The 27,804-nt window shown below is 41.7% G+C and overlaps 1 protein-coding gene across 1 annotated transcript in view; it reads right to left on the reverse strand.

The window, feature by feature from the left end:
- Positions 1–1,549: 1,549 nt before the first annotated feature.
- Positions 1,550–27,804, reverse strand: part of GPAT3 (glycerol-3-phosphate acyltransferase 3) — a 147,318-nt gene continuing 121,063 nt past the window's right edge. The window contains 6 exon segments of the mRNA XM_030190558.1: positions 1,550–2,928; positions 9,051–9,130; positions 10,476–10,604; positions 20,542–20,627; positions 23,198–23,253; positions 23,750–23,865. Of these exon segments, the coding sequence (XP_030046418.1) occupies positions 2,814–2,928; positions 9,051–9,130; positions 10,476–10,604; positions 20,542–20,627; positions 23,198–23,253; positions 23,750–23,865 (582 nt within the window). The 3' untranslated portion in view covers positions 1,550–2,813.

The raw sequence follows: 27,804 nt of genomic DNA on the forward strand, positions 1-27,804 counted from the left end.
GTTACCATTGGCAGCAGCACTTTTGGCCATTTACTAGTCCTTCCTGCTAATGTGAAACCAGCCCCCTAGCAGAAAAGAAATATGGGCTCGATATTCAAAACAATTTAAATGTCCAGGAGAGGCTCCTGGATGTTTAAATTGCCTGTCCAGGGCTAACCAGGAATTTTCAGTGGCACTTAACAGGATAGTATTGCTAAAAATGTCTGCTTAGCGCCCAAGTCGAAACTGGCTATTTTGTAGGAGTTTCAGAGGCAGAGTAGACACTTAGCCAATTAAATGCTGAAAATCAGCTAAGATAACTGCATAAAGGACCCCATAAAATGCAGCCCTATCTTTATATATGCACTTCCTAGCCAGATAAGTGCTGAAAATTGCACTTAACCGGCTAAATTTGTCCGGATGTGTACACCAAGATATTCAAATACTGCAGCCTGAATATGGCCCAGCATTGAATTTTTGGGGATAAAGCCACTGGCTTGTCAGCAAAAGGCTGACTGCTGCCAGCTGAATATCAGGCCCTACATTAATGGGGACAACTGCATACTAAACTCTTTGCTTTTGTTTTTGAAGTAACAGCAGCAGCCTGCAAAATGTGGGGCTCTGCACCATTATCCCACAAGACCTAAAACTTTCTTAAGGAGGCCTTAGCTCTGTGAACTCCAACCTCCATCTTGAACAAGTGGTCTCAAAGTCATAATGCTGTTTTAACATACAGAAAACCTGCTCTCCGCTCCGTGTGAGGTGAAAGGGATATCCCTAAACAAAGGGTGGCAGGAGAACAGGGGAACGAAAAACAGGCCCACCAAGAAATTTGCACTTTCAGATTATGTCCAGTATTATAAATAGGGCTTCTATTCTTAGGTGTTTATAAATTGTAAATTTAGGTCTTTATTTTTCAGCTAATTAGAGGATCTTAGCACTAATATCACTGAATGGTACTTTTCTGAAGGAACCAAATACAAAGGACCCTGTTTTCTAAGGCGTGCTAGCGCTTTTAGCGTGCGGTAACGCTAGACATACCCATATATACCTATAGGTGTCTCTAGTATTAGCGTGCCAACGGCACAGCTTAATAAACAGGGCCCAAAGTTTGTGGACAGAAGAATAAAGCAGAGGATATAATGCAGATAAGAGGAGGAGCGAACTATACTAGGAAAAGTGAAGTTTTTCCATGTTTATCCAATAACCACTTATTTTACTTTTTTTGGCAACAGTGCTTTTTATTGATGTCTGTCAGTTAAAATCTAAAATCAGAAACCCTAAAGTTCTGTTGTGTGGTATTGCTTTTATTGGATTGATATTTTGACTTTCCATTATTGTTTTCTTTTTTTAATTTCTAGTTTACACTACAATTACCATTTTTTAAAAAATTGAGATTGTATTGATTTTAAAATGGAAGGTACTACTAAATCAGTGACATAGCTACAGGTGGCCAGGCCCTCCCAAATTGGCTCTTAGGCCCCTGGTTTGGCTGGCAGGAGTTGCCAAGGTATGTGAGGAGACAGTGGAGGGGGCCAGGGCAGCAGGGAGGCAGGCCAAAATGTGCCCCCTCATGTTGGGCTCTGGACCCCCTCCACATCGAGGTCTGGCTATACGACTTTATTGAACTGTAATCTGCCTTGAATTTAGGATAATCAGAATAGAAATTCCTGATTAAATTAAAATTAAATGGAAACATGAGAATTAAAGCCTAATCCAGTTCAGAAATGCCAAGAATAGGCCGGACATCCTACAGTCTAGAGAATGCTCCTTTATTGTATTAGGACACAAGCAGGACAGGCCAGTGTGATGGCGGTACACCCTTTACCCCCTCCCCATTACATCTGTATCTATTGCTGGTGTTGAGAAATAAAAGCTACACAGAAGCAAAACCGAATATTTTGGGTATCTGAAAAATGCAGCAGAGCTATACAAAAGACATATATACGAGTGTCATGTTGGAGTGATTAGTCAGAATGCAGCACTGTGCATTAAAACAATTAAACGTACCTGATGAACTGCACTGAAACACAATTACCAGGAGAGCAGTACAGTGCATTTGTGATACACAGTATAAAACCATACAGAAGTGTAGCAGTGAGAACAGGACAGTCCTGCAGTGCTGAAGTCCCCAAGTCCTTAAAACTGTATCAGAATAGCTGTGCGCAACCATCCAATTAAAGAAATCATGAATATGAACAACCAAGTTAAATACCTATTGCACCAGATAAATTTAGGAGACCTGCAGAAAGCCCAAACCAGAAGGGATAAAGGCTCACAAAGAATTAAATGGTCACAACAAACACAAGCAAACATTTTCCAAGTACAAAGCCAAACACGTACAGAAATAGCATCAAGCCTTTTTAAAACGAGTATTACACTGTGCAGTAAATGAACTGCTATCAACCATAACTGACAGTCATACTTAAAGGAGCACCTCTTTTCTTTAGGAAAATAAAAAGAGGCAGTACAGTGTGTTAGCAAGGTATGGCTTCCTGCTCTATTTGATATCCTTTTCTTGCAGGAGTGCATCTTTCCACGCTGGTGGGCAGGCATTGAAAGTGCATCACCCCCCTTTTAAGAAAACAAGGTATCAGGAAACCTGACTGCCAATAAAGCAGCAACAGGCAAACCTTAGGAGCCTTGACATCAGAGGTAGTCTTACAGAAGGGAACCTTTAAAAAATGGAGCGTATATTCAGGCGCCATCAACTAAGCGCCTTCTCTAAATGATCCACCAGGCATTTAACAGTCTTATTTTTCAGTCCATTTAATGGAGTTAGCTCTTTAGTTGGGAGTATAGAGAAAGGTAGCCAAGGAAACTTCATTCTTTCTTCATGGTGCCACTCTTTCTTCTGCTGCGTCATGCCTTCCAATCATCTTACTGTAGTTTTTCTGCTGCTCTTCCTTGAAAGATAGTTTCACCTTGGCTCTCTTCAGACCTCCGTCCCTGTGACAGAAAGGGAAAGAAAGATGAGATTGAGTTTTCAGTCCCAGAAAGCTTTCCAATTGGAGGGGTCCCTCCCTTTACCACATGTACAGAGACAAAGATCACGTTCCCTACTTAACACAAGATTACAAAAATCAAGAGAGCATTTTAGGATAATGTCCCTTCCTCCCAAACTACAATAAGAACAGATTTTGCTGTTCTAGCCAGTTATTTGATAACAATCCCATTTATTTAATGACAATGTTAACAAAACTATGTTGAGCCTGCAAATAGGTGGGATAATGTGGGATACAAATGCAATAAATAAATAAATATTTTAATAAACAACTATGTACTATGATTCTGCAAACAGAATTTCATTGGGAGGGCAGGGGTGTGCATAACCATCAGACACCATTCAGAGCCACTCAACTGTAATATTTTCTAATTCTGTAATTGCCAGTGTAAATACTGTATTTCTCCATCCCAAACAGTCTTAGCTATATTCAAATTATGCATTGCACATAGTAGGAGTGGAAGCTCATTTTCAAAGCACGTAGACTTACAAAGTTACGTAGATTATGTAACTTTGTAAGTCTATGTGCTTGGAAAATGAGCACCATAATGTTATTGCCCATCCGCTTTTCCAATGAAAGTGTGGGCTGTGTTTGAGGGTATTGATTCACAGTATTTCATCTGAAATAGTGAGTAGCATACATGGGAGGCTACAAGTCAATGCTGACGGATCAAGGTGGCTAACAGAATAATATTGGGGCGATACTGAAGCTCCGTGGTGTTTAAACTATTCACAGATATTCTGTCCGCTATCCAGATAGCATGCAACACTGAATACATAAGAACATACATAAGAGTAGCCATATTGGGTCAGACCAACGGTCCATCTAGCCCAGTATCCTGTTTTCCAAACAGTGGCCAAGTCAGGTCACAAGTACCTGGCAGAAACCCAAATCGTGGCAACCCTCCATACTACAAGTCCCAGGGCAAGGAGTTGCTTCCCATGTCTGTCTCAATAGCAGACTATTTACTTTTCCTCTAGGAATTTGTCCAAATCTTTTTTAAACCCCGATACACTAACCACTGTTACTGCGTCCTCCGGCAAAGAGTTCCAGAGCTTAACTATTTGTTGAGTGAAAAAAATATTTCCTCCTATTTGTTTTAAAAGTATTAACATATAACTTCCTTGGGTGTCCCCCAGTCTTTGTAATTTTAGAGCAAGATCGATTTACTTCTACTCATTCTACACCACTCAGGAGTTTGTAGACCTCAATCATATCTCCCCTCATCCGTCTGTTTTCCAAGCTGAAGAGCCCTAACCTCTTTAGCTTTTCCTCATACGAGAGGAATCCAGGTAGATCAGCAGCTGTCGCTATCCAGATAATGGTGATCATCAAACCACTATGGGGGCAATTCTACAACTGAGCACCTCCATTTAGGCACCCAGATTCTGTTATAGAATAGAAGCTTAACCTGGTATTGGCACGCCTAACATTTGTGCATAACTTAATGTATTCTTAAGTTGTGTGTGTAACTGGGAGCCCGACCCATGCGTAGACCCCCTTGTAAACACACACTATGCAAGTTACACATGCCATTACAGAATAGCGCATGAGCATCAAGCTAGAACTTTTCACATGTAAGTGATAATATTCTATACATTTACGCATGCAAGGGGCATGTAAACGTAGACACTTAAATTTCAGAATGCCTCTTAACCTGGAGAGTTAGCCAGGTGTAATCAGGACAGCAAATTTTCTCTCCTAAGTTTATCTGGTAGTTATTTGGATAGTGGCCTGAATAAAGTTACTCAGCTGTAGTTGGTGTTCTCAGACGACAGCACAATGAATATGCTTATATTTGGGTGACATCAGTAGACGGCGCCCACATGGGAACACCAACTAGATTACCTTCTAGAAGCTTTTGGCATTGTCACACCATGCATGCACATGTTTTCCCACCTGCTGCTACTACATGGGACCAGCTCAGTCTAACTTGTACAGTTTATAGAATTCAACTTCTAGGAGAGGTGGGTATGAAAGAATATTAATTCTGCTGTGCCACATTTGAGTAAGTTTATTTTCTCCAAGGACAAGTGGGATAAAAAAACCGTTCTTACATGCTGGAAACACTGGCTACCAGGCTTCCTTAACAAAAAAATAAAGAACAACAAAGCTCACAACCACATGTGTCAAACAACAATAGAACAATTAAACTTAGTCATTCTCCTTTTCCTTTTTTTATTTTTTTTTAAGGCAGCTTAATACAGAAAAAAAGGGCTATGGTCCCAATGCTCAAAGCAAACCGGGCTTGCGGCGTTTCATTTAGACTGGTTTTAGCCAGTTTAGCATCCACATTATTATGTACAAAGGGTATCGGCACTGCTTTTACCATGCACAGAAGCAGCGACTGATAACACTATGGAAATGTTTGAAAACGAGCTCATTTGTATTAAAAATGAGCATTCTGTGTGATGCACAGATGTTTCCCCAAGCAATGCACAGAAAGGAGTGCCTACCTGTAACATGCAAAATTTTCCGGCAGGTCTGGTGTCGTTGCATGAGGGTGACTTCTCGGTGGACCAGTCCACTAGCATTTTTTTTTTTTTAATAGTATCTGGGAAATGTGCCATGTGCATGTATCATATGTTTGTGTTCCGCACGTAACAGTGCAAAAAGGTACTGTGGAACAATAAACAACGAAAAAATCTTCTATGAATGCCTATGACGCAGTTATTGCCATTCTGTTTTTTTTTTCTTGGGAATGCGCAGAACGTGGACTCTTACCACGAGACCATTCTGCACATGTGCTAGGTGCTCTCTCTACCAAGCTGCGTGTAGACTTTCTGAGTATCTCATTTGCATGCGATGAGCACCAACTACTGTTCCATGTTCAGTAAGTTCAGCGGTGGCTATACACGTACGGTGGATGTAACGGCAATCTTTGAGCATCAGCCTCTAAGTGAGGTATGAATTCTAGACCCCCAAACAGATTCTGAAGGACTGACTAGCCAAACAGACTACTGCAACATGGAGGTTGATCACAAATGAGCTACCGAAGCAGCCATAGCTCTGACATTGTGAGCTGTGACAGGACCCTCGAGAATCAGCCTAGCCTGGGCATAAGTATAGAACATGCAGTTCGCTAACCAATTTGAAAAAGTGCCATTGGCCAAAAGCAGACCCCATGTGCTTTGAGTCAAAACAAACAAAAAGCTGGGTGGACTTTCTATAGACTTTAATCCGCTTTGGATAGAAGGCCAAGGTTCTCTTGCAGTCCAGAATATGCAATGCGCTTTCACCTTTGTGGGCATGTGGTTTTGAGAAAAAATGTTGGTAGAACAATTGACTGGTTAAGATGAGAATCTGATACTAACTTAGGAAGGAAGTTGGGATAAACGTACAAGACCACTCTGCTGCTGAAAAACTTAATATAAGATGGATCAGCTACTAGGGCCTGGAGCTCACTGACCCTGTAGGCTCAAATCACCACCAAGAACAGGACCTTCCAGGTCAGATATGTCAGGTGACAGGTGTCCAGATGCTCAAAAGGAGCCTTCATCAGCCAGATTCAAACAACGCTGAGGTACCATAACACTGCAGGGACTTTGATAGAAGCAAGCCCTGCATGAATTGAACAACTACGGACTTAATAAAGATACGTTATCTTCTGCATTCTGATAATCGCCAGTTGGACTGATGTAAACCCTAACTGATTTGAGACCTGACTCCTAAAGATGTAGAAGGTACTCAAGCAGTTTTTGAATAAAACAGGAGAAAAGACTTGACCTAACACCAAATCTCTTCTACTTAAAACCATGGGGTTGATATTCAAAGTGATTTAACTGGTCAGAAACAGCTCCTGGCCAGATAAATCACTTGTTAAAAGTCAATCCTATCTTTACGTGGTTCACCATGGCCGGATAACTGCTAATATTACATTTCAACAGCTATGTTTTTTTCTAGCTCTGTACACCTGGAGATTCAATGCTGGAGCTCAGATGTTGAATTTCCAGGGAAAACATCAATGGCGGTCAGCAAAATGCAGATCGTGCTGGCTGAATATCAAGCCCCATAAAATCTCCTAGTGGAATTTTTCCTAGAAGTCAGCAGGACCTGAGAAACCCTCTCTGGCAAGTTCAGAGATTTCACCACCACCCTTTCAACATCTAGGCTGTGAGGGCCAAAGACTGGAGGTTGAAATGTAGAAGAGATCCCCCCATCCTGCATGATGAGAGTCGAAAAGCATTCTAGTCTCCATGGACCTTTGGAGGCAAGCTCTAGAAGACGAAACCAGATTTGTCTTGGTCAATAAGGTGAAATCAGAATCACTGTCCCACGTCTCAGCCCTGGAGTCATCCTCAGTTTCCAAATCAAATGGGAGAGACAGCCTTCTGTCTAACAAAATCAAAGAATGAGAGCTCCTATGGGGGAGATTTTCATCTCTCATTTAATGGGGAGAGTCTGAAGGAAGGCCAAGGTTAATTTTATGTTGATACTGCAAATTATAAAAAATATCTAAGTGGTTTACATAGTCAGTATGGTAAAGGGCAAATCCAATTTTAACAAACTACAGGAGAACACAGACAACACACAAAGAAGGGGGCGCAGGATGATAGAATTATTATTTACAATCCCACATAAAAATAAAGGGACAAAAGGTACTCTAGATTTGTCAAGGGTGAACATAAGCCTACAACAGAGACAAGATTCTGGAAACACCTGGGTAAAAAGATGTTTCTCAAGACAGTGGCGTTCCTAGGGGGGCTGACACCGGGGCGGATCGCCAATGCGCCCTGACCCCCCCCCCCCCCCCGGGTGCACGCCGCTGGGGGGTGCCGTGCGTGCCTGTCCTTCGTTCGTTCCATGCTCCCTCTGCCCCGGAACAGGAAGTAACCTGTTCCGGGGCAGAGGGAGCATGGAACGAACGAAGGACAGGTGCGTGCGGCACCCCCCCCCCCAGCGGCGTGCACCCGGGGCGGACCGCCCCCCCCCCCTTGGTACGCCACTGCTCAAGGACATTTTTGAATTTGTAAGGAAAGGACGAAGGCCACTGTGGAGGGATGGGGCAATGATGCTGAAGTGTTACGAAAAGTGTCAAGCCAGACATAGTAGTGAGATGGGACTGTGAGAAGATGTTGATGGGAAGAGTTAAGTTTTCATCCTAGCTTATATTGAACAAGTGAAAAACGGAAAGATGGGATACAAGGGTTTAAGACCTGATGGATGATTTCAAATATCTGTATGGGACTCGAAAATTAAGTGGTAGCCAGTGCTCTGAAATTAAAAGGAGAAGGGGGAGACATGATCATATTTCTTGTTAAACAGTAGCTTAATGGCGGTGTTTTGGACAAGCTAGCGTATTCTGATTTGAGTTAACAGCAGGCCATGAATTGCAGTAATCAGTTTCTGAAATTACAAGAGCAAGCAGCAAGATAAAAAAAAAAGGGGGGGGGGGAGGTAGCACTGAACAAACAAAGCATATTTGCCTTAAAGCATAGAAACATCTGCTGACTACATTAGACATCTGAGGAACAAGACAGTGAGTTACCAAATATAACTCAACAGTCTAAGTGGAACTTCAACACCATGAATTATAGGTGGGGTGAATGAAGAAGGGGAAGGAATAGAGAAGATAATGGCATCCAATTTGGAAGAGTTGTATCTTATGAGGTTTGCAAGCAAGCCATGTTAACCGCACAGACTGAACAGGACCCACATGGAAAATATCCTATGGGTAAATTTCTTAACAATATTCAGTAATGCTATGAGCGAATCACTTCTATAATGCTACTAGACATACGGAGCACTGTACACATTATATGCATGAATTTTCCCAGTCCCTAGTGGGCTCACAATCTAAGATTTTGTATCGGGGCAATATAGGGATAAGTGATTTGCCCAGGGAGGCAAGGAGCTGCAAAGGGAACTGAACAAAGGTGTACTACTGTATTTCAGCTAAAAGGTGTACTCTTGTGAAAAGAGGGGACACACTTGACTTCACTGCTTCTAAAGGAAAAAAAAACAAAAAAATTAAACAAAATGGAAAATTTTGGGCTGCAGACTCCAGCTGCACACTCGCTCTCCTCCCAAAAAGGAGGAAAACTGAACCAAAACAGTCTTACTTACCAAGAAAGATCACTCAGTCCTCCTCGCTTTGCAATGGCAGACTTCACTCTGTTGGCAAAATTAACTGCATCTTCCCCTTCCTGTGGCACACAAGAATAACGAGCACATGGTGATAAGGACAAAAGCAATAGTTCAAAGCCTTTCTGCTGTCCTCATTTTATCTGTATAAGATACCTGACTAGCAGACTGAATATCGCTGCTAACCAGATAACCTGAAACTCTTGTCCAGGCTCTGCCCTCAGACTGCCCTGGCACTACTTGGACAGTATATAAATCACAATTCTGGGTGACCTATTCAGATCGGTTTCCAATACTAAAATTGATAAACTATTATAGAAACCACATTCGAAAAACAATCAATATCATCAAAGAAAAATAATACTCATTGAATAGAGTTAATATTAAAAATAATTGTTTGGTCGTGCTCAATTTATTTGGTGTGTAGCAATGAACTAGCAGTTCAGTTCATGCATTAGCACCACATTAATACATCATTGCACATCCTCCTTCCTAACCATAGTGCTATATAGACGAGTCATATAAAAATATTCAATACTCTATCTATGAAAAAGATGTTATTGAAAAAAGTATTATATCAGTCACTTAGCTTGGGTTAAGTGTGTGCAAGTCCAACTTTCTTCTTCCCGCAAGTTCTTAATCACTGCTACACATTTTAAATATCTGGTGTGTAAACATTTAAGCAAAAATATTCCAAGTTCCTAATTCCCTACATGGCCGTCATTTTGGCAAAACATGGAGTGTGAATGGGACAGGACAGTACACGCACAACCCCCCAACCCCATCATCCACCCACCTACTTCCCAAGGGAACACATGCTGGGAAAATAGAAGAAAGCAGAGGGTAAAGTTATCTGCCACACCCCTTGGAACTCTCCCCTACCTCTCCCTCCTACCCCAGCATCTCAAATCACTGGAAGGGCACCAGACAAGGTCCCCCCCTTACTCCCCTCCATCCCAACTCAGCAAACTCTTCTCTGAGGGGGGCCTACACTGCTCCTGGCTGGCCCTTTCAGTGATTTGAAATGTCCTATATGGCCCTTCAGCTGAAAGGTTTGGAACTTGTCATTTAGATCTACCTGACAGTGACCAATCTACAGTCCAGCACTGCCTCTTATCCCATGACTATTTTAATTTCCTCAAGTCTCTCTTGCCCCTCTACCCCCCCCCCTCATGCCCCAAAACTCCCTGGTTGCCAAACCAACCCCCTCACCTGCCCTGGTAGTCTAGTGGCTAATTCCCCTCAGCACCAACTAAATTTGCATGCTGCTAGCTCTCATCATAGAGGAGTTATTGCTCCGCGCTGTTCTGAAGCTAATTTTAGAGCGCTATTTAGAACAGCACAGGGTTTCTGATCATCGGAGCATTAGTGATTCCTGACACGTCAAAACACAGAGATAAGACACACCTCTCTGGTCACTGGTGGCATGTACCAAACTTTGCACACAATGGCCCAGCTGGTCATCATCCGCAACAGATACTTCCCCATGCTGTACTTGCTGCTGTTCCAGAAAGCATCTCCAAACTGTGGGTCATACTGTAAAAGGGAACGAAAAACAGCTGAACAGATCTGACTGGACGAACTCCTTATCCTGTATAGGCACCTGCATTAGCAATTTATTTTTTTATTATTACTAAGCAGAGCTTTCCAAAACTGTATCTTCCATTTCAAGTAGGTCTGATTTTTATGAGACTCCAAAGTACGCAAAGTAACCTGTTTCTTGAACCAGTAGTTCCCAAATCTAGTCTCAAGACTTTATACCTACTTGGAATAAGCATGAGATCAAATTTGCATTTGCTAGGTCTCCAGTCTATACAGATCTCTCATATACATATTTATTGTGAAAACACATTGGATGAGCAGTTCTATAGGCATGTCTGCAACCTCTGACATAGATCAAATAGGCACATATACACACACACACACACACATTCATGTGTGTGTGTGTGTGCGTGCGTGCATTTACACATCAGGACCAGGTTAAGAGCCCTCAAGGGCCACATTTGAGAAACCTTGCAAATTCCATAGTTTTTGTCTCCACTTTCACTGAAAGGGCATTTTGTATACCCAGCATTCTTTTCAAGAAATTATTTTCTTACACTACTCTTGCATCTCCCCTCTTAGAACCTACCAGTCTTCTGTGCACACTGCCATCGGCATTTTTTTTCCTTCGGTTTTGACTTATTTCTTCTGTTAGTAACAACCGCGTTTGGATTTGGGCCTGGACCATTAAAGCCCCACCCCCTTGTGACATCATTCAGGTCTGCAGGAGCTTCAAAAAGCCCAGACTGACGCTGGAGGCACCACAGGGTTGGGTGCGCCTCCTCGTCGTGCTGACAAAGGAGCACTTTTTTGTGAGCTCTTTTGTGTGGGAATTTAAGTTAGGGTATTTTGGATTGTTCTGTTATTTTATTATTCCTTTGGAGTAAATAGCTGAGTAAAATTCCAGCAATTAATGGACAAAGACATTATGGGGACTTGGTATCTACAAAGAAATGTGTTAGAAATATGATAGTTACAGCAAATGTTTTTTTGGATAACAAAATGCTACAAGCCAGTGATTACTGGATGTTCTCTATGTTTTCTTATTATACCAGTTTTAAAGGGATTACACTGGCTACCAATTGAGCAACAGGTACATTTTAAAATACTCTTGGAAGTTAGGAAACGCACTGCTTTTCACTACCCTGCACCACAACTGAGAACTCTCTGCCTGCGATTCTTAGAACTGCTTGTGGCACCTTTAAAACTGGTTACCTTTTCTGTAAATAGGATCAATAGTACTGTATATTGGCTTTGCATACAAACAAATCTTACTTTTAAATTTTCTCATTCCTTTGGTTTTGCCTATTTTGTTACTACATCATTAAGGGGTCCTTTTACTAAGGCGTGCTAACAGATTTAGCTTGCGCTAACGATTAGCATGTGCTAAATAAGATGCACATAGGACTATAATGGGTTTATTTAGCATGAGCTAAATCCATTAGTGCACCTTAGTAAAAATACCCCTAAATTTCCCCCCTGATTTAGTTTGTTAATTGCTGGCTCATTATAATTTTTTACTGTTACCTTATTTGTCTTAATGATTGTTAACCACCTGATTGTTTTTTATCACTATTTACTATTTTATTACTCAACTGTTATTCTGTATTTGCTTTAATGACTGTGAACCACTTTCACATTTTGTTTCAAACGGTGACATCAAGAAAATAAACTGAATTGAGCAAGCCCTAGCTGGTCCATGGAGCACAACTAGGAGATCAAACTAGGATCCTTCCACATGGTAATACACAGCACTTGCTACCTGAGCCACTGAGCTGGCTCAGAACATTTAATATTTTTTGTTCTACACTGCTATCCTTAAGTACAGAGCTGTTGGCATCATATGAGTCGTGCATTGTTTTTATATATTGTGATGCTTTTTCCTGAAACAATGTAAGAATCATCCACAAATGGTCTTATACAAGCTTCTGAACCATGCATTTCCTTTTTATGTTTCAACAATTTTTACTGATGATTAAGCATATTAACATTGCCAACAAATTCCACCAATAAACTGATTTTAAATACATACTAAACAAAGGTTAGGTGGTATATCCATCATCAAAGTTTTAACATTTTCTATCCTTCCCAACTTATGTGAAGACTTTTTATTGACATAAGCAAATAAACTGTGGCATTGGTTATACAACTATTTTCTGTTCCAATATTTTTATTGTGTTTTGTAGTCAATAACAAATGGCTAAAATAAAAGCAAATAACCAGCATAACAGATTAACAATAACAAAGCATCAGCATACATGTTCAGACTAAGATTATACAAGAATTATTGCTATAACAAGTCATGATCATACATAAATTCAACTCTAAGAGAGGTTATTATGTAGTTGATCTAGTAAAGAAGTCCATATTTTATTGTATTTAACAAGTGAGTTATGTTTTTCAGCCGCAGCATATTCATATTTAGCTAATATACACACAGAATTCCACCAAGTTAAATATGTTACTTTGGTAAGGTCTTTCCAACAAAAGAAAAGGGTTCTTAAAGCTTGATGTAACATTATGTCTAATAATTGTGCTTGATATTTGTCTAGTGGTGATTGTATTCATCCTTAACAGCAGAGTAGGGCAGTCAAACTGGGGCAGGCTAGATTGTAGACCTATCTACAATCTCTGATATCAGATATGATTAAAAGACATATTTATCGCCAATATTACTATTTTATATATTAATATGCTCTTTTTCAAATGGTGGGAGTCTCATAGGTGTAACATTCTTTCTCTCACCTTAATATGTGCTTATCATCCTTTTTCATTACACTTGTGCTTATATTCTTGTTATTTTTGCACAAGATTAGCATCATTACATGTTCAGACTATTTTATCTCACAATTATCAAATATTGCTCGCTCTTTCTTTACAACTCAAGGAGTTTACATCAGACTAAGTCGTCGAGAATATTACATAAATAATTTCTATGGTATACAACTATTTTCATTTTATAGATAACATCAGTATACCCCGCAAAACACAACTAATACTATGCTACCTGTGTAGAGAGCTTGGACTCTTTTAGCCCCCCACACTGATCCCCATTAATCCCAAACCACCAAAGATTCAACTAACTCAAATCCCCCCTCCTTCCCCCCAAGACCCTGCCAGTAACCCACTACCTAACCCATCCCTCATCCTTCTCCAGAACAGAAAAGACAAATACCTAAGGGTGTCCTTTCAATAAGCCACTCCGCCCCCCAACATAAAAAGATCTCATGAAGTATTAGAAAGAGCTCCAAGTTGATTGAGGATATGACTGTGTGCTCGGTGTGTCAATCTGGTGATGTAGGATTCCCAAGTCAAGTAGAATTGACGCTGCACCTTAAGGTTATGTTGAGAGTCTCTAAGTTCCAACTCAAGCAAAGCATGAAGTCTGTTGCGCCACTGCCAATATGCAGGGGCCCTTTACGAGGTCCAATTGGCAAGTACACATTTCTTACCCACTAAACAAGCCTTATGAACAAAAAGATTTTGGTGAATAGTCCCAGCCCCCAACGGCGCAGTCCCTCCCAGGAGAATTCCCTCGGGATTCAAACGCACCTGTTGGTTCAATATGTATCCTAAATAACGCACTACCCTTATCCAAAAAGCTCTTACCGCTGGACAGATCCATATAGCATGATAAAAATTACCTGGTGAGCGTTCGCATTTATTACATTGTCGAGATTCTACCCCTCCCATCTGATATAACCGCGACTGGGAAGTATATGCTCTGTAGATCACTCTAGCCTGACATTCTCTGAGCTCTGCACTGCAAGTCCATTTAGGAATATTACGCAGACACCGCAGTAAATCTTGCGAAGTAATCAAGCTGTGTAAGTCATCTGTCCAGTGCTGAGCCACAACAGTGAGATCTCTCCCAGGACAATACTTCACTAATCTCTTATGTAATAATGATATTGAAATAGAGTCACTGGACTCCATCTGAAAAAGTTCAGGAAACTTAGTGTCCAACCCCCCCCCCCCCTCAATGCTGCCTTAGGGAGTGCCAATATATAGTGGCATAATTGTTTATAAGCAAATCTGTCTGCCCAGTCCAAATCGCCCGGCCATAACGACTCCATAGACTTGAGTATCCCACTCCGCTCAAGGAAATGGCCAATGAAGACCAATCCTTTATCCACTCACCGAGTCATACGCAAGTTATCTGATCCCGGTGGGAAGTCCCCATTCCCTCGAATAGGCAAAAAGGTGCCATATTTTTCCACAAGGACACTAAGGGCTGCACCAAAACACTTGTTCGTATATGAGCCGGCAACACTGAGGGCGGAGCATGCAAGACATAGTGTAAATGCAATAGGTAGCATGAAGTACAGACTGAACCTCCATGACCCCCCCTTTGTAAATTCTGGAGCTGACCCGTTCCCCTCCCGTAACTCCCTCCCCCCAAACCCCAAAACAAAACTCCTAATAACCCTCAAACCCCCCTAATTCCGAATCTAGTTAAGACTCTTCACGTATTAGTGCCCTCTTCCCCCCTCCTACAATAGGTCCTTTTGCGCTCAGTATTGCAATAATGGTGGTGCAGTATCCTCTCTCTTCCCCCCCCCCAAACCCTCCCTCCAGACAAATTCAATAATACCTGCCCCCCCAGACAATCGCATTCAACCTCATGTTTCTCTGCTCCAAATTCAAAACATATTCCATCAAACCTGAATAGTCCCAAAAATCCTGCCGGGATGAATGGGCTCAACACCTGCCCTAATTAGCATGCAAGCGAAGGACAACTAAAAAAAAAAAAAAAAAAAAGAAAAAGGAGGATATAACAGAAACAGTAGATAAACTCAGCTATATCATCTCAATTCAAATAGTTTCAATCCAAGAACAGCTTTGTACCTTTGACTGCAATTCAATACCCCTCTAGCATGCAACAATCAAATGGTGAATGTACATAACATCCCCAACCTCCCCCTCCACAAAGAGAAAAAAAAAAGGGTTTTGAGTTGCCGTGATATCAGGAGATTTTTCCAAGGCCCCTTCAGGTCATAAAACGATATCATCTCCAGTAGCCAGCACATCCAGAGCACGGCATACCATCCTGAAATGATGTCATCCATGAAGAGAAAGAGAAAATATCCAAGTATATGTGGCACTGGCCAAATTTCAAAGTCTGAAATTGCCGCTCCTCCGCTCAGCGGATTAATCGCACTTGTAATCACCTCGAGGGACCCCCATTCAGGGTCTCCAGGAACTCTTTCATTGCTTCTGCTGACTCGAATACCTTGTCTGCTCCCTCATGGAACACTCTCAGTTTAGCAGGGTATACTAAGGAAAATTTCAGGCTCCGTTCATATAAGGCAGTACAGATTGGCGCAAAAGCCCTTCTTGCTGCGGCCACTCTTGCCGAGTAATCTTGAAAGCACAGTATTTTTTGGCCTTCACAGGAAAGACAAGACCCAGCTCGCAATGCCTGAAGTATTGCTTGTTTATGTCCATAATGTAGTATTCTCATGATCACTGCACGTGGCTTGGCTGGGAGTTGCCTGCTTGGGCCTACCCTACGTGTTCTCTCAACTCTCAGGGACCCTGACAGATTATTAAGATTTAAAGTTTTCGGCAACCAATTTTCAAGAAAACTCACCAGGTCTGAGTTCCTTAATTGTTCAGAGAGGCCAATCAATCTCAGATTATTGCGTCTGGACCTATTCTCCAAGTCGTCCAACTTCGTTTCTAGTTCTAGCAGCTTTTTCTGTGTTGCTCCTGCAGGCTCCGTAGACTCCGTCATCCGATCCTCCAAGTCACTGATTCTTTACTGCATCTGGCCCAGATCTAGATGGAACCCATCCAATCCTTCATGAGCCGCCTCTGCCTGATCATACAATGCCTGTAACTTCTTATCCAAAGCTGCTTCCACTGCTGCAGTAATCTCCGCCGTCCATGCAGAGCAAACCGTACCATCCAGAGGAACCTGCGCGTCTGCCATTTTGCTTTCAGTTGTTCTTCCCCTCTCCTCCTTTCTTTGTATTTTGCCTACCATTCTGTGAACCGGCGCCAGCGATATTACCATCAACACTTGCCTGCTTCTCAGAGGTAAGTGTACCAAGTCTGCAATGTCTGCAAAAGCGCTTTATTGCTGTCTTAAATAGTTTGATTAGGGGGAAGTGCAGGAGCTCCACTTTTCAGTGACCGCTCCCCAGCATGGCACCACGTGATCCCATGCATTTCCTTTTTAATGAGATTATAATTGGACTTTCCTCAACCAATTGTTAAAAAGTAGTCTTATATTGTACAGTAGTTTCTTACTGTGCCATGCTTTCCTTTTCATTTCATTTAGTAAAATTCATATACTGCCAATTTGGCTAAAAGCCAATTAAAATGGTTAAAAAAACAAAAACTTATCCACCAACATCAGATTCTCTCCTCCAACCTTTCCTTTTTTTACCTTGCCCCAAGCCAGATTTCCTCTAGCACTGCTCAATGGCAATGCAATTCACTACATGTTACTCAGCACAACTTGGAACAAATCTCTTATACAGACAATACACCATCAGAAACTATAATCATATCTTGTGTTTATCCATTTAAATTGGGGGAAGTGCTTTGCATGCAGAAAAAGGTCTTTATAAGACTGGACAGACGTTAGGGACACGTGACAAGATGGTGGCACGTTAGTTTGTGGCTTGTGAGCTCCTGAATTTTGTTTCCCAAAAACTTTTTACCTCTTGAAGAATGCCGCATACAAAGCGAAAAGGTTCGGTCAGGGGTGACACCGCGACGCCCAGACCTCCCGCTGGGCAACAAACAATGGAGAGATACGCCACAACGGCACCTACCTTGGTTTCCGGGAGTAGTCCTGCTGCCTCTTCGGAAGGAGAACGTCGGGGCCTGGGACTTGATGTTATTCTATCCCCTCTCGATCTCGAGCCGCCGCCCCAACCCGAAGGGCGCTATCTTCAACGGGGGCCCTTGGGACAGGAAGTGGTTACACAAGAGCCCCTGGATCGAGGTACGGAGGTGGCGAAACCCGACGGAGGGAAGAAAGGGGAATTCCCCCTTCCTGAGCCTAGAGCTCCAGCTATCAGACCGGGGGGCGGTGACGCTGGATAGCATTTGGGTAGCTCTTCAGCGTTTGGATACATCAGTGGCCAATTCAACAAAGGAGATTTCGTCTCTTGTAAGTAAAGTGGATTTACTTTCTAACATGATGGAGAACACAAAACAAGAATTTTTCTCGCAGTTGACTGATTTGAAACAAGAAGTTAAGCCTACACAGGAGTTTAATTTAACAATAGTTAAAGATAGGACCTTTATCCACCGGAAAATAGAACAGATTGAAAATTTTCACCACAGATTAATATTGCGCTTTTTGAATTTTCCAAAATCTTTGGGGGTCAGTCCATTGGATGCCTTTAAGAAATACCTGCAAGATATGCTACATTATTCCCCAGAAATGTTTCCACCTATAAGTATAATTTACTATATACAATCAAAAAAAGCTATTGATTTACAACCAGATTCAGAGACTTCTGAACAAAATAAGATTATAATGAATTTGTCTGATTTTCTTGAAACTTCAATGACTGAAGACTCTGAAAGATGTACCTTATTAGTAACTTTTGTATTTGAGCAGGACTTAGAAGCGATTAAACGACTGTATTTCAGAAATGCAAAAACACTTTTCCTAGGTAAAAAGGTTTGGATGTTTCCAGACGTAACTAAACCTACTCAAGAGAGAAGGAAAGCCTTTCTATCTCTTAGAGCTGAAAGTTTAGCTCTAGGAGCATTATTCTATCTTAATTACCCCTGTAAATGTAAGTTCCTAGGGATAAAATATGTGTTTTTTCAACCTGAACATCTTAGCAAATTTATTAAAACTAAGAAATTGTCTGCTGGTATGAACCAAAGTCGAGAGAATATGTGAATGGTTAGGTGTGTGTTAAGCTATATAATGCTATAATAGTTTTGCTTTAAGATTTCTCCTGTTATGTTTCCTTCATGTGTCCCAAACTTCTTTTTTTGTGGTCTAAAGAGGATAGGAACAATTTTCCTTATTATCTGTATATGTTAAAACTTCAAAGTAAAGATCCGTATTGCCTGTTCAAGTTTGTATATGGCTTGTAAATTAAAATTGCAAATTCAATTAAAAAAAAAAAAAAAGACTGGACAGCCAAATATGGACATGTAAATATGCACGATCTACATGCACTAAACATAGGTATTCTCAGGGGATAGATTCGGCACAGCAGGGAACAGAATTGTGATGTACAGCATAGTTGATAAAATACACATGTACAAGCACAGAATATATGCATACATTTACACCACCTTCAGAGCAGATGCAAATGTGCGGGAGAGAATTTGTATGCTATTAGAGCTAGCTCTGCGTGTCTATTTTGTAAAGACGCATAGTTGCTTCTCATCTTTTAAAAAAATACGTTGGTTTTTTTTTTTTTAAGTGACCATTTAACATTCCACATAGGCACTACAGAACTGCATGGGAACGCATTGGAGCCGACTCTGTGGGTGCTTGAGCACCCCCAATATTGAGAAAATTCCTTGGATGTGTCCAGGGAGGGGTTATTTCCATTGGGCTTAGCACCCCCAATGATTTTGAAAAGTTGGCTCCTATGTGGGAACGGAGTTCGCAGGAACTCCCGTGGGGATGGATGCAGCTCTTGTGGGGTTCCTGTGGGCCTCAATGTTGCTAGCTTTGCGGTTTTTGAAAGTTGGTCACAGGAAATTTCAAGATGTTGTGGCTTTTTTGTGGCAATATATAGTCTTCGCTATTCAACAAGGCTGTTCCTTCCATCTGTACAGTGCATTTTAAATCTCATTCTGGGGCTCCAATAAGAGAAGTTGTTGTATTCTAGTCTTCATTCTGGGGCTCCAATAGCTTCTCTCGTTGTAGCTGAAGTCATCACTGAGCACCAGAGTCGGAGAAGGCAGCAAGCCTGGCTAGTAGTACCCAGTGAGATTCTACTACCATTTCCTGGCAGCAAAGCTTTTCTCCCTGAGCAGACTCTTTCCCATCTACAAACTAAGGGGACCTTTTACTAAAGCTTAGCTCGAGTTATCTGCAGCATTGCCCAGTTTATTCTTATGAGCACTGATGCAGATAACTCGAGCTAAGCTTTAGTAAAAGACCCCCTAAGAAAAATTACTCTACAAATCCTTAAAAAGTATGTTTTTTTTGTTTTATAAAGGAGATATTTCCGTTCTATAGCAGTGACGATGCATTTAAGTGAATGGCGATGCGGTTTCTTTCAAGGCACAAGTGTAATAGCAGATCATACACATTTAAAAACGGTAAAAAAATGCTCTCTTTCATTCAAACAGTGAAGGTTGAGTAGTATATATCATATTATGGTAGCCATTGTGTAGTTTGAGCGCATAGTGAAAATTTGAGAAAAGATATAGGATTATGTGTGGTGTAAATACATTTTTGTGCTCTTGAATCACTGTGTATAGTGTACTAATGTTTTATTATGTTAAATGACTAGCAATTATTTTTCTGCGGTGTTTTTTTTTTCCTTTCGGGTGTCTAGCTGGTGATTTGAAATGCTGCACAGTATAATGGAAACTGGTGATTCAGCATTACTGTCTGCTGAAGTCTATCTGCTCCCTCTTGCTAGCGGGAACAATATCCTGATTTCTCGGTATTTTGCTGATTTCTAGTGTCTGGGACCACAAGACTGTCCTATTAATCCCCTTTTAAGTCTGAAAATGTTTCATTTCAGGTAATCATAACAGTACAGTACGTTTTTTTAATGGGGATGAACGGGGATGGAGATTACTTGTGGGGACGAGTTGGATTCCAGCGGGGATGGGTGAAATTTCTGTCCCCATGCAACTCTCTAATAGGCATTTGGTTCTAAAATTAAGCCCATACTGTCGAGTCTTTCAGTTCCTACTTCCAGAAAGCAAGCATTTTCTCTACATAAGCACAAAGTGCTTTCTAAATGCCACTGCAATACATTACTTTGATTGCCACAGGATAAATGGTTCCTCCTATTTCAAAGCTCCCCTTCTTGAACATCATTACGGACGTGTTGTTAATACAGGTGCCTGTTAAAAAAAAAAAATAAAATCCGTGAAATATTTTAGCTCAGACCATTCATTTATCCTCATTAACTGGAAACAACTCGCTCAATGATGTGCAGCAAATGAAATCATAAACACATATAACAGAAACAGGCTTAAAATTAAATGTAATGCCTTTCAGAAAATAAAATACACCCAAACTAATATTTACAGAAACAGGAGTTCTCCTACTATTACTATTTAATAGTTTTTAGCACTAGAAGATGTATGAACTGCTGTAATGGGCACAGTCTACTATATCCAGCGGTGTGCTGAAGCCGGCTCGCACCGGCTCACTAGAGCCGGTTGTTAAATTTTCATGAATTTTGCGAGCTGGTTGTAGAGTGCTTGTCAGACGTAAGCAAAGCAGCTCTGCCATAAACAAAAGCGGTCACTGCTTCCAAGCAATCAGGTTCAAGAGGATTGCAGTGGTACTCTCAGACTTTACTGTGAGCACTTTTTGATGTGACAGCTGATTGGCTCTGCTGCCCCCCTTTCTTCTGGAGCATCAGTGGGCTCTGGGTGGAAGTGACGTTTCCCTCGGTTTGCAGTTGCACCAGATCATTAAGAGCACATGAGAAAAAGCAGTCTGTAGCTGTACGAATTTAAGTGCTAGTAAGCAAAACAAAAAAAAATGTGCCGTGAAGCTAGGCATGCAAAAAGCTACAAGTAGGATCAAGGAAAGCTAAGCTGTTCTTACAAAAGTGAGTGCAGTACCTTTCAAAGAAGCTTGAAAGCTGTGGAGTGCTGAGAATGTTGCTAACCAACATGGCTTCTGCATTTTCTAGCCTTGTAAAACTCTGTGATGCACTTTAGAGTCATATGTCAGCGTCAGGTCAGAATAGCTGTGGAGAAAGTCGTGTGAAATCCTATACCTCAGAGTCTGTATCTGCAAACCAATGCTCCAGTTTTGTATAAGGAGGGACTGAGCCAGCTTCCTGTCTCTCTGTTCATACCAGGTGCTGTAGAAATATGCTAGCCCTTGCTCTCAGTAAAATACAGGCCAATGGCTCAGGCTAAGAGCTAGGCCTCTTAAAATAAAAAATCATCTCTGACACAAGTTACATTTCACTGCAGCAAATGCTGAAATGAGGTAATTGGGAGCAGATAGAGGGAGGGGGACTCTGCTCTTGTCAACAATCCTGAGACTGGCACCTACAAGACGTCATGAGCAAAGATGTTTTGGTTATGTGAAGATAGTACTGGGTCAGCTGCACCCCCGGGTGAGAACATCCAAAGGGGGGCTAGAGGACGGCTTGGGAACATGTGAAGTCATTTCTTCACAGATTTTGTCCTGAACATATTTTGTTTATACTTAGAGTTTGGGAACATGTGACGTCATTCTGATCAACTGATAAGGGCCAAAGAGCTCTGGTGAGAAAGTTAGGGTCCACTGGGATGAATAGGGCCAGAATGGTTAAAAAAAGGGGAGTCTGAGGGGTATTAGATCAGAGAAGACCATAGAAGACTCCAGAGGGCTGACACGTCGTGAAGTGCTGCTCCACTATGTGAATATCTGAGCTGCCCGATTTGCCTGTACTGTTTTGGTAAGATTGTAATAAACTATCTTCTTAATCCCAGCGAGTCCTTCTGATTATGGAGCCTGTTAGTACCTAGCCTGCATGAGCAGTCTGGGGAATATGAGGTCAAGATAATTGGTGGGAACACGCAAATTATTTTACAGTACCTCAATTGCTGCTTCAATAGTGCTGAAACAGCCAATTTCTGAGCAGGCAGCACCCTATCAGATCTCTGCTTTAGCTTTCGACTAAAGTAGCTCTCAATACTGACATGTCTATCTGTGAGCAGAAGTCTTAAAGGCGCCCCTGAAAGGTGAGTGCATGAGTGCAGTCCCCAGGGACATAGGAGACCAGGAAGCCACCTCAAGTCATTTAGCAGCCAGCCATCTCTACTTCAGTAATATTGTTTCTTGCCTCATCTCTCCATCTATTGCCTTTCCTTATGATGTCCAAATTTTATTTAAATCTATTTTTCCATCTTTCCATTCTCCTCATCTGACCACTATTCACTAGCTTCCCTTCCCTGGCAATCCAATTTCTCTCTCCTCTTCCAGCCTACTTCCTCATAGTCCCATCATCTGCCTTCAACCGCCCCTCTACCCTTTTACCTTCCCTCTTTCACTGTCTATTTAGTTTCTTGCCTCTCGTTTCTTACGTAGTCATTCACACTCTCTCACTGCTGTGTATCTAGACTCTGTTCCTTTATCTGCCTAATCTTTCTCTTTCTATCCACTTAATCTAATCTTCCTTCCAAACAAGTTTCCAACCATACAACAGGGAGAGGGCAAAACGTTCAGAAACTAGTGAGGTTTGAGTTACTGAATGAACACACTTGATATTTGCTTGTAATCAGGGGTTTGTTCCGTGAGGTTGCATGGCCATATTGTATATTTTAATATTAGTTGTAAATTAGTTGCTACACTGTACCTTTGTACTAATAAATATTTAATAAAGTTGCGTAAATGTTTTTTTTTTCCCTTGGGAGAGAGAGCCCTTTGTTAAACATTTACCAGCATACCACTGACTATATCTTACCTTCTGGAAAAATCAGAATTGGTAGTTTATTCTTATCTGCAACATGCTCTCTCAGCCTGTGAGGGAAAACAAAAAAAGAGAGCATTCCAAATTATAATTCAACTTCCTTATCAGTACCACTACAGGATACTTCACCTAAACTGTGGTCACCTGGCTGACTGGAAAACAATATAGCAGTAGCAGATCACTTGGCATAATGATAGAGGAAACTGGCCATCCAGCAAAACCAAGATTTAGCATGTCTGTCTCCAATAAGCACCACCGCTACCAAGATGTCAACATGCATGTTCTTAATCTCCGACCCTCTATGCCTTCTTTTGCACCACTATTGTTCGTAAGCATTGGTCTTGTTTTAATATGAAGCTGTCAAGAAAGGATATGCTTATTCAAAGCAAGCGCAATGCTATGTACTGGTCTAGGAGGCCATGTCTGGTTAATTCAAGCGTCTTCCTCTTACAGTTCATTTTTGTTCACTCAGGCCCACAGCATTTGTCTGTCCCCAGTACATCTATCTAACTGTGGACGGAGGGTCAGGATTTTCATCTGTCTTACCTTTGCGTCACTAAGTAGCGATCTTTCATTTCGGAGCGCTCAAACCATACATGCGGACAAGCCTTCACCATAGACCTCTGGATAACTCCCATTAGTCCACTGTGAGCCTGGCCAACCTGAAAGTGGAAAAAAAAATATCACATTAAAATTCCCAATAATCATCTTACCGGTGCAGTCACACTGCTTGCACCAGCACAGACTGGATAGAAGAAGTAAACAGCAATACTGTTAATGCTATACCGCTTCTCAGATCTTCCCAATACAGCTTGAGTTTGGCAGATTACTTAAGCTAATACTTCAACTGGTAAAATACATTTGGTGAATGATTCTGACCCAAGGCCTACTCCCAAACTTCCAAAAAACAAAATTTACAATATCCCCTATTAAAAAAAAAAAAAAAAAAAAAAAAGGAGATAAAGGTCAAGATGGGTGTAAAAGCCAGGGCTTCATTTCTGGTGAGTTTGGGGGAGGGGGAGAGGGAGGAAACAGCCTGGAATACAGTTCTGCAATTTCTTTTCAGTCTCCACAGAAGCAGCCCCTCCATTCCAGGCAGTCTGCAGGGAAGAGGAGTGGAAGGAGTTAAACTGGAGAACAGCAAGGAACAGTCATTCTATTCCCTAATTCAACACCTTTTCTCCTGTTGTTTCTGCCTCTGACCCATTCAACCCCCATCCCCCCAAGCTCCAATCATTCAACCCCCGCCACCCCCCCACCCCCCAAGCTCCATTTCCTTTTTAAACAAATTAAGCCCTAGTAAGAGCTACTGTCCAACCTTAAAACTCCCTTTGGGAAATAGCCTTGTAACAAAATAGCCCTTTACAAAAATAAGAGATGCAGGGGACCCAGCATCTCTTCTCCCCTCTATTCCCCATTCCCTCATCTGAGCTCTCTTTTCCTTCAATTCCCTTCCCAGTGCAGCATCTTTCTCTCCCAACCCCCTTCCCCTGCATTCTGGCATCTCTCTCCCTTCCCTCCCCACAGTCTGGAAATGCATCTCTTAGCCTTCCTTTGCACCCATCTTCCAATGTAGTCCAGCATGTCTCCCTCTTCCTCCTGTCTGCCTTGCATGGCCCAGAATCTCTTTGCACCCCCCCCCCCCCCCAGGCAATCCTCCAATGTTCCTGTGGGCCCGCCAGCAGTGTCAGCAAGGAAAACAAGTTGCTTTGGCTGACCCCAGAAAGATTCTGTTGTGTCCTGCCTACACGGATACAAGAAATTGTCAAGGATGAGGCGGGGCACCACACAGGAAACACTTCTGGGGTCGGCCAAAGCAGCTTGTTTTACTTGCTGACACTACTGGAGGCCCACAGGAATGTTGGAGGATTGCGAGAGAAATACCGGACCTCACAGGGCAGGCAGGAGGAAGAGAGACATTCCAGACAGTGAGAACTGAAACTGGAGTGACAAAGGGGAGATATACCTTGGCTCAAAGCAGCAGCTGGACTCAGAAAGACACACAGTTGTAGCAGAAAGAGCAGGAGCAGAACAGGTAAAATACTCAGGGGGTAGGCCCTTTTGTCAGGGGCCAAATTGTGGGCATGGCCTTCTGTCAGGGGCCCATTTGTCGGAGGCTTTTTTTTTTTTTTTGTCAGGGCTACTTTGACCAGGTATCATCACCTCTGATCTCTCAACAGTCTGCATGTGACCTTAGCAAAAGCTATTTTTTCTCTGTTTCAAATTTACCCAAATGGGATTCTTCAACATGTTTTTCTTCTGGTCTCTAGAAGCTGTCAATTGAAACTTGGCATCACAACAGAATAACATCTTCCACCCACAATGTGACTGCATTTCTAGAGTGTTGCAATTGTCCTTCTCTTTGCAAGGAACTCAAATCTTATATGAATGATTTTTTTTTAGGCGGTACCTAAAATATAAATCAACACTAATTAACAATAATAGATTTTATAGTAAAAAGACATCTAAACAGATGCAAAGCTGGGGAACGGGAAGCTATTTTTGGCAGTATTCTAAGCCTGGCTCTTTTGTTTAGAGTTCCAAGAAAAACAAAGGAGATTGCATGAGTGAATTCCTTCAATTTGTTTGTAGTACACAAACAAACAAAAAACTAATAAATAAATAAGAAAGACCTTTGTATTTAAAATGTTCCTTAATAGTTTGAACAAGACATGATACACAAATATAACTTATTGCAATGCAATAAGTGACGGTATAGTAAACAAATAAACGATAAACTGCAGATGATGGTGACGTAAAGGATAAGACTCAACATGGCCGTGCTTCAGCAAAGATGCCTGCATCAGGAGTCATACAATCCAATGATTATGTGTGAGCTTCTATTAGTTGTAATTCAAATCACAACGAACACCGAGGAGCAATTCAGTGTGTGAGTTATGGGCAGTGATTTTCATTTCAATGTCTGTTGGGATTTGAATGAATGTTGTGATTATATTATATTTGTGTATCATCTCTTGTTGGAACTATTAAAGGACATTCTAAATACAAGGTTCTTACTTATTGCATTGCCTTTGTTTTTCCCCCTCACTACTCTGTTTTTCTTGGAGAGTCCCAGGGTCCTTTCCTCCTCCTCTTTTTATTTATTTTTGTATTCTTGCTCTTCTAGAGTTCTGTATTTCCTTACAGCCATGTTTATCGTAAAATAGTAAATGTTGGCAAATAAAGACCTCACGGTCTATCCAGTTTACCCAACAAGGTGGTCAGAGGTGAATCTGGCACTCTGCATAGGTTCCACTTCTTCATGGATTATACACTGGTATATTTAATCTTTGTCTCTCCCTGCCAATTTTGGGGCACAGACCGTAGAAGTCTGCAAGGCACCATTCCTACATATCAGCTAAAGGAGTTGCTGTCGAAGCATACTCCAGCCTGATTGTTTTTGCCATTTACAGAACCCGACTGTAGAAATCTGCCTGGCATTGGTCTTACTTCCCAACCTCTGAAGCTGCTGTCAAAGCTCACTGCAGTTATGAGGCCATTTAAGTTTTCCTTTAATTGGTTTCCATCCTTTTCCTCTATAGTGTTCTTCCATGTTTATCCCACGCATTCTTGAATTCTGTCACCATTTTTGTCTTCACAACCTCCTGCGGGAGGGCATTCCAAGCATCCACTACCCTTCTCGTAAAAACATATTTCCTGATGTGGCTCCTCTCAACCTGCAACCCCAACCATTGATCTTTAGGTCTGACATATCCCCATCTCTGAAAAAGATTAGTTGGCATGTTAATACCTTTTAAGTATTTAAAGGGAAGGGAATGGGACTTGATATACTGCCTTTCTGTGGTTACAATCAAAGCAGTTTACATACTATATACAGGTACTTATTTTGTACCTGGGGCAATGGAGGGTTAAGTGACTTGCCAAAAGTCACAGGAAGCTGCAGTGGGAATCAAACCCAGTCCACCAGGATCAAAGTCTGTTGCACTAACTACTATGCTACTCCTCTCTATTATATCCCCCTATCCCTCCTTTATTTATTTATTTTTTATTTGTTACATTTGTACCCCGCGCTTTCCCACTCATGGCAGGCTCAATGCGGCAGGCAATGGAGGGTTAAGTGACTCCTGTAGGACATACATATTGACGTTTTTTTTCTCATACATCTTTGGGTACAAGCTCCATACCATTTTTGTCGTCTTCCTCTGAACTGCCTCAAATCTCGATGGCCTCCAAAGCTGAACACAATACTCCAAACAGGGCCTCACCAATCACTTGTACAAAGGCATTAACACCTCTATGCAACCTAGCATCCTTCTGGCTACAGCCACTGCCTTGTCATATTGTTTTGCTGCCTTAACATCCTCTACCACTAATCACCCCAAGGTCCCTCTCCTGGTCTGTGCTTATCAGCCACTCAGCCCCTAGCAAAAATAACTCTTTTGGGTTTCTATATCCCATGTGCATCATTCTACACTTCTTTATATCAAATCTTAACTGCAAACATTAGACTATTCTTCTATTCTTTTTAGGTCACTTCTCACGTTATCCACTCCCTCTGGATGTCCATTCTGTGGCAAATCTTCATGTAGTCACCGTGAACACTGCGCTATCTACTCCACTCCCATATATGTCTGCCAGCT

Source organism: Microcaecilia unicolor, chromosome 2 (assembly GCF_901765095.1).
Source record: "Microcaecilia unicolor chromosome 2, aMicUni1.1, whole genome shotgun sequence".
NCBI lineage: Eukaryota > Metazoa > Chordata > Amphibia > Gymnophiona > Siphonopidae > Microcaecilia > Microcaecilia unicolor.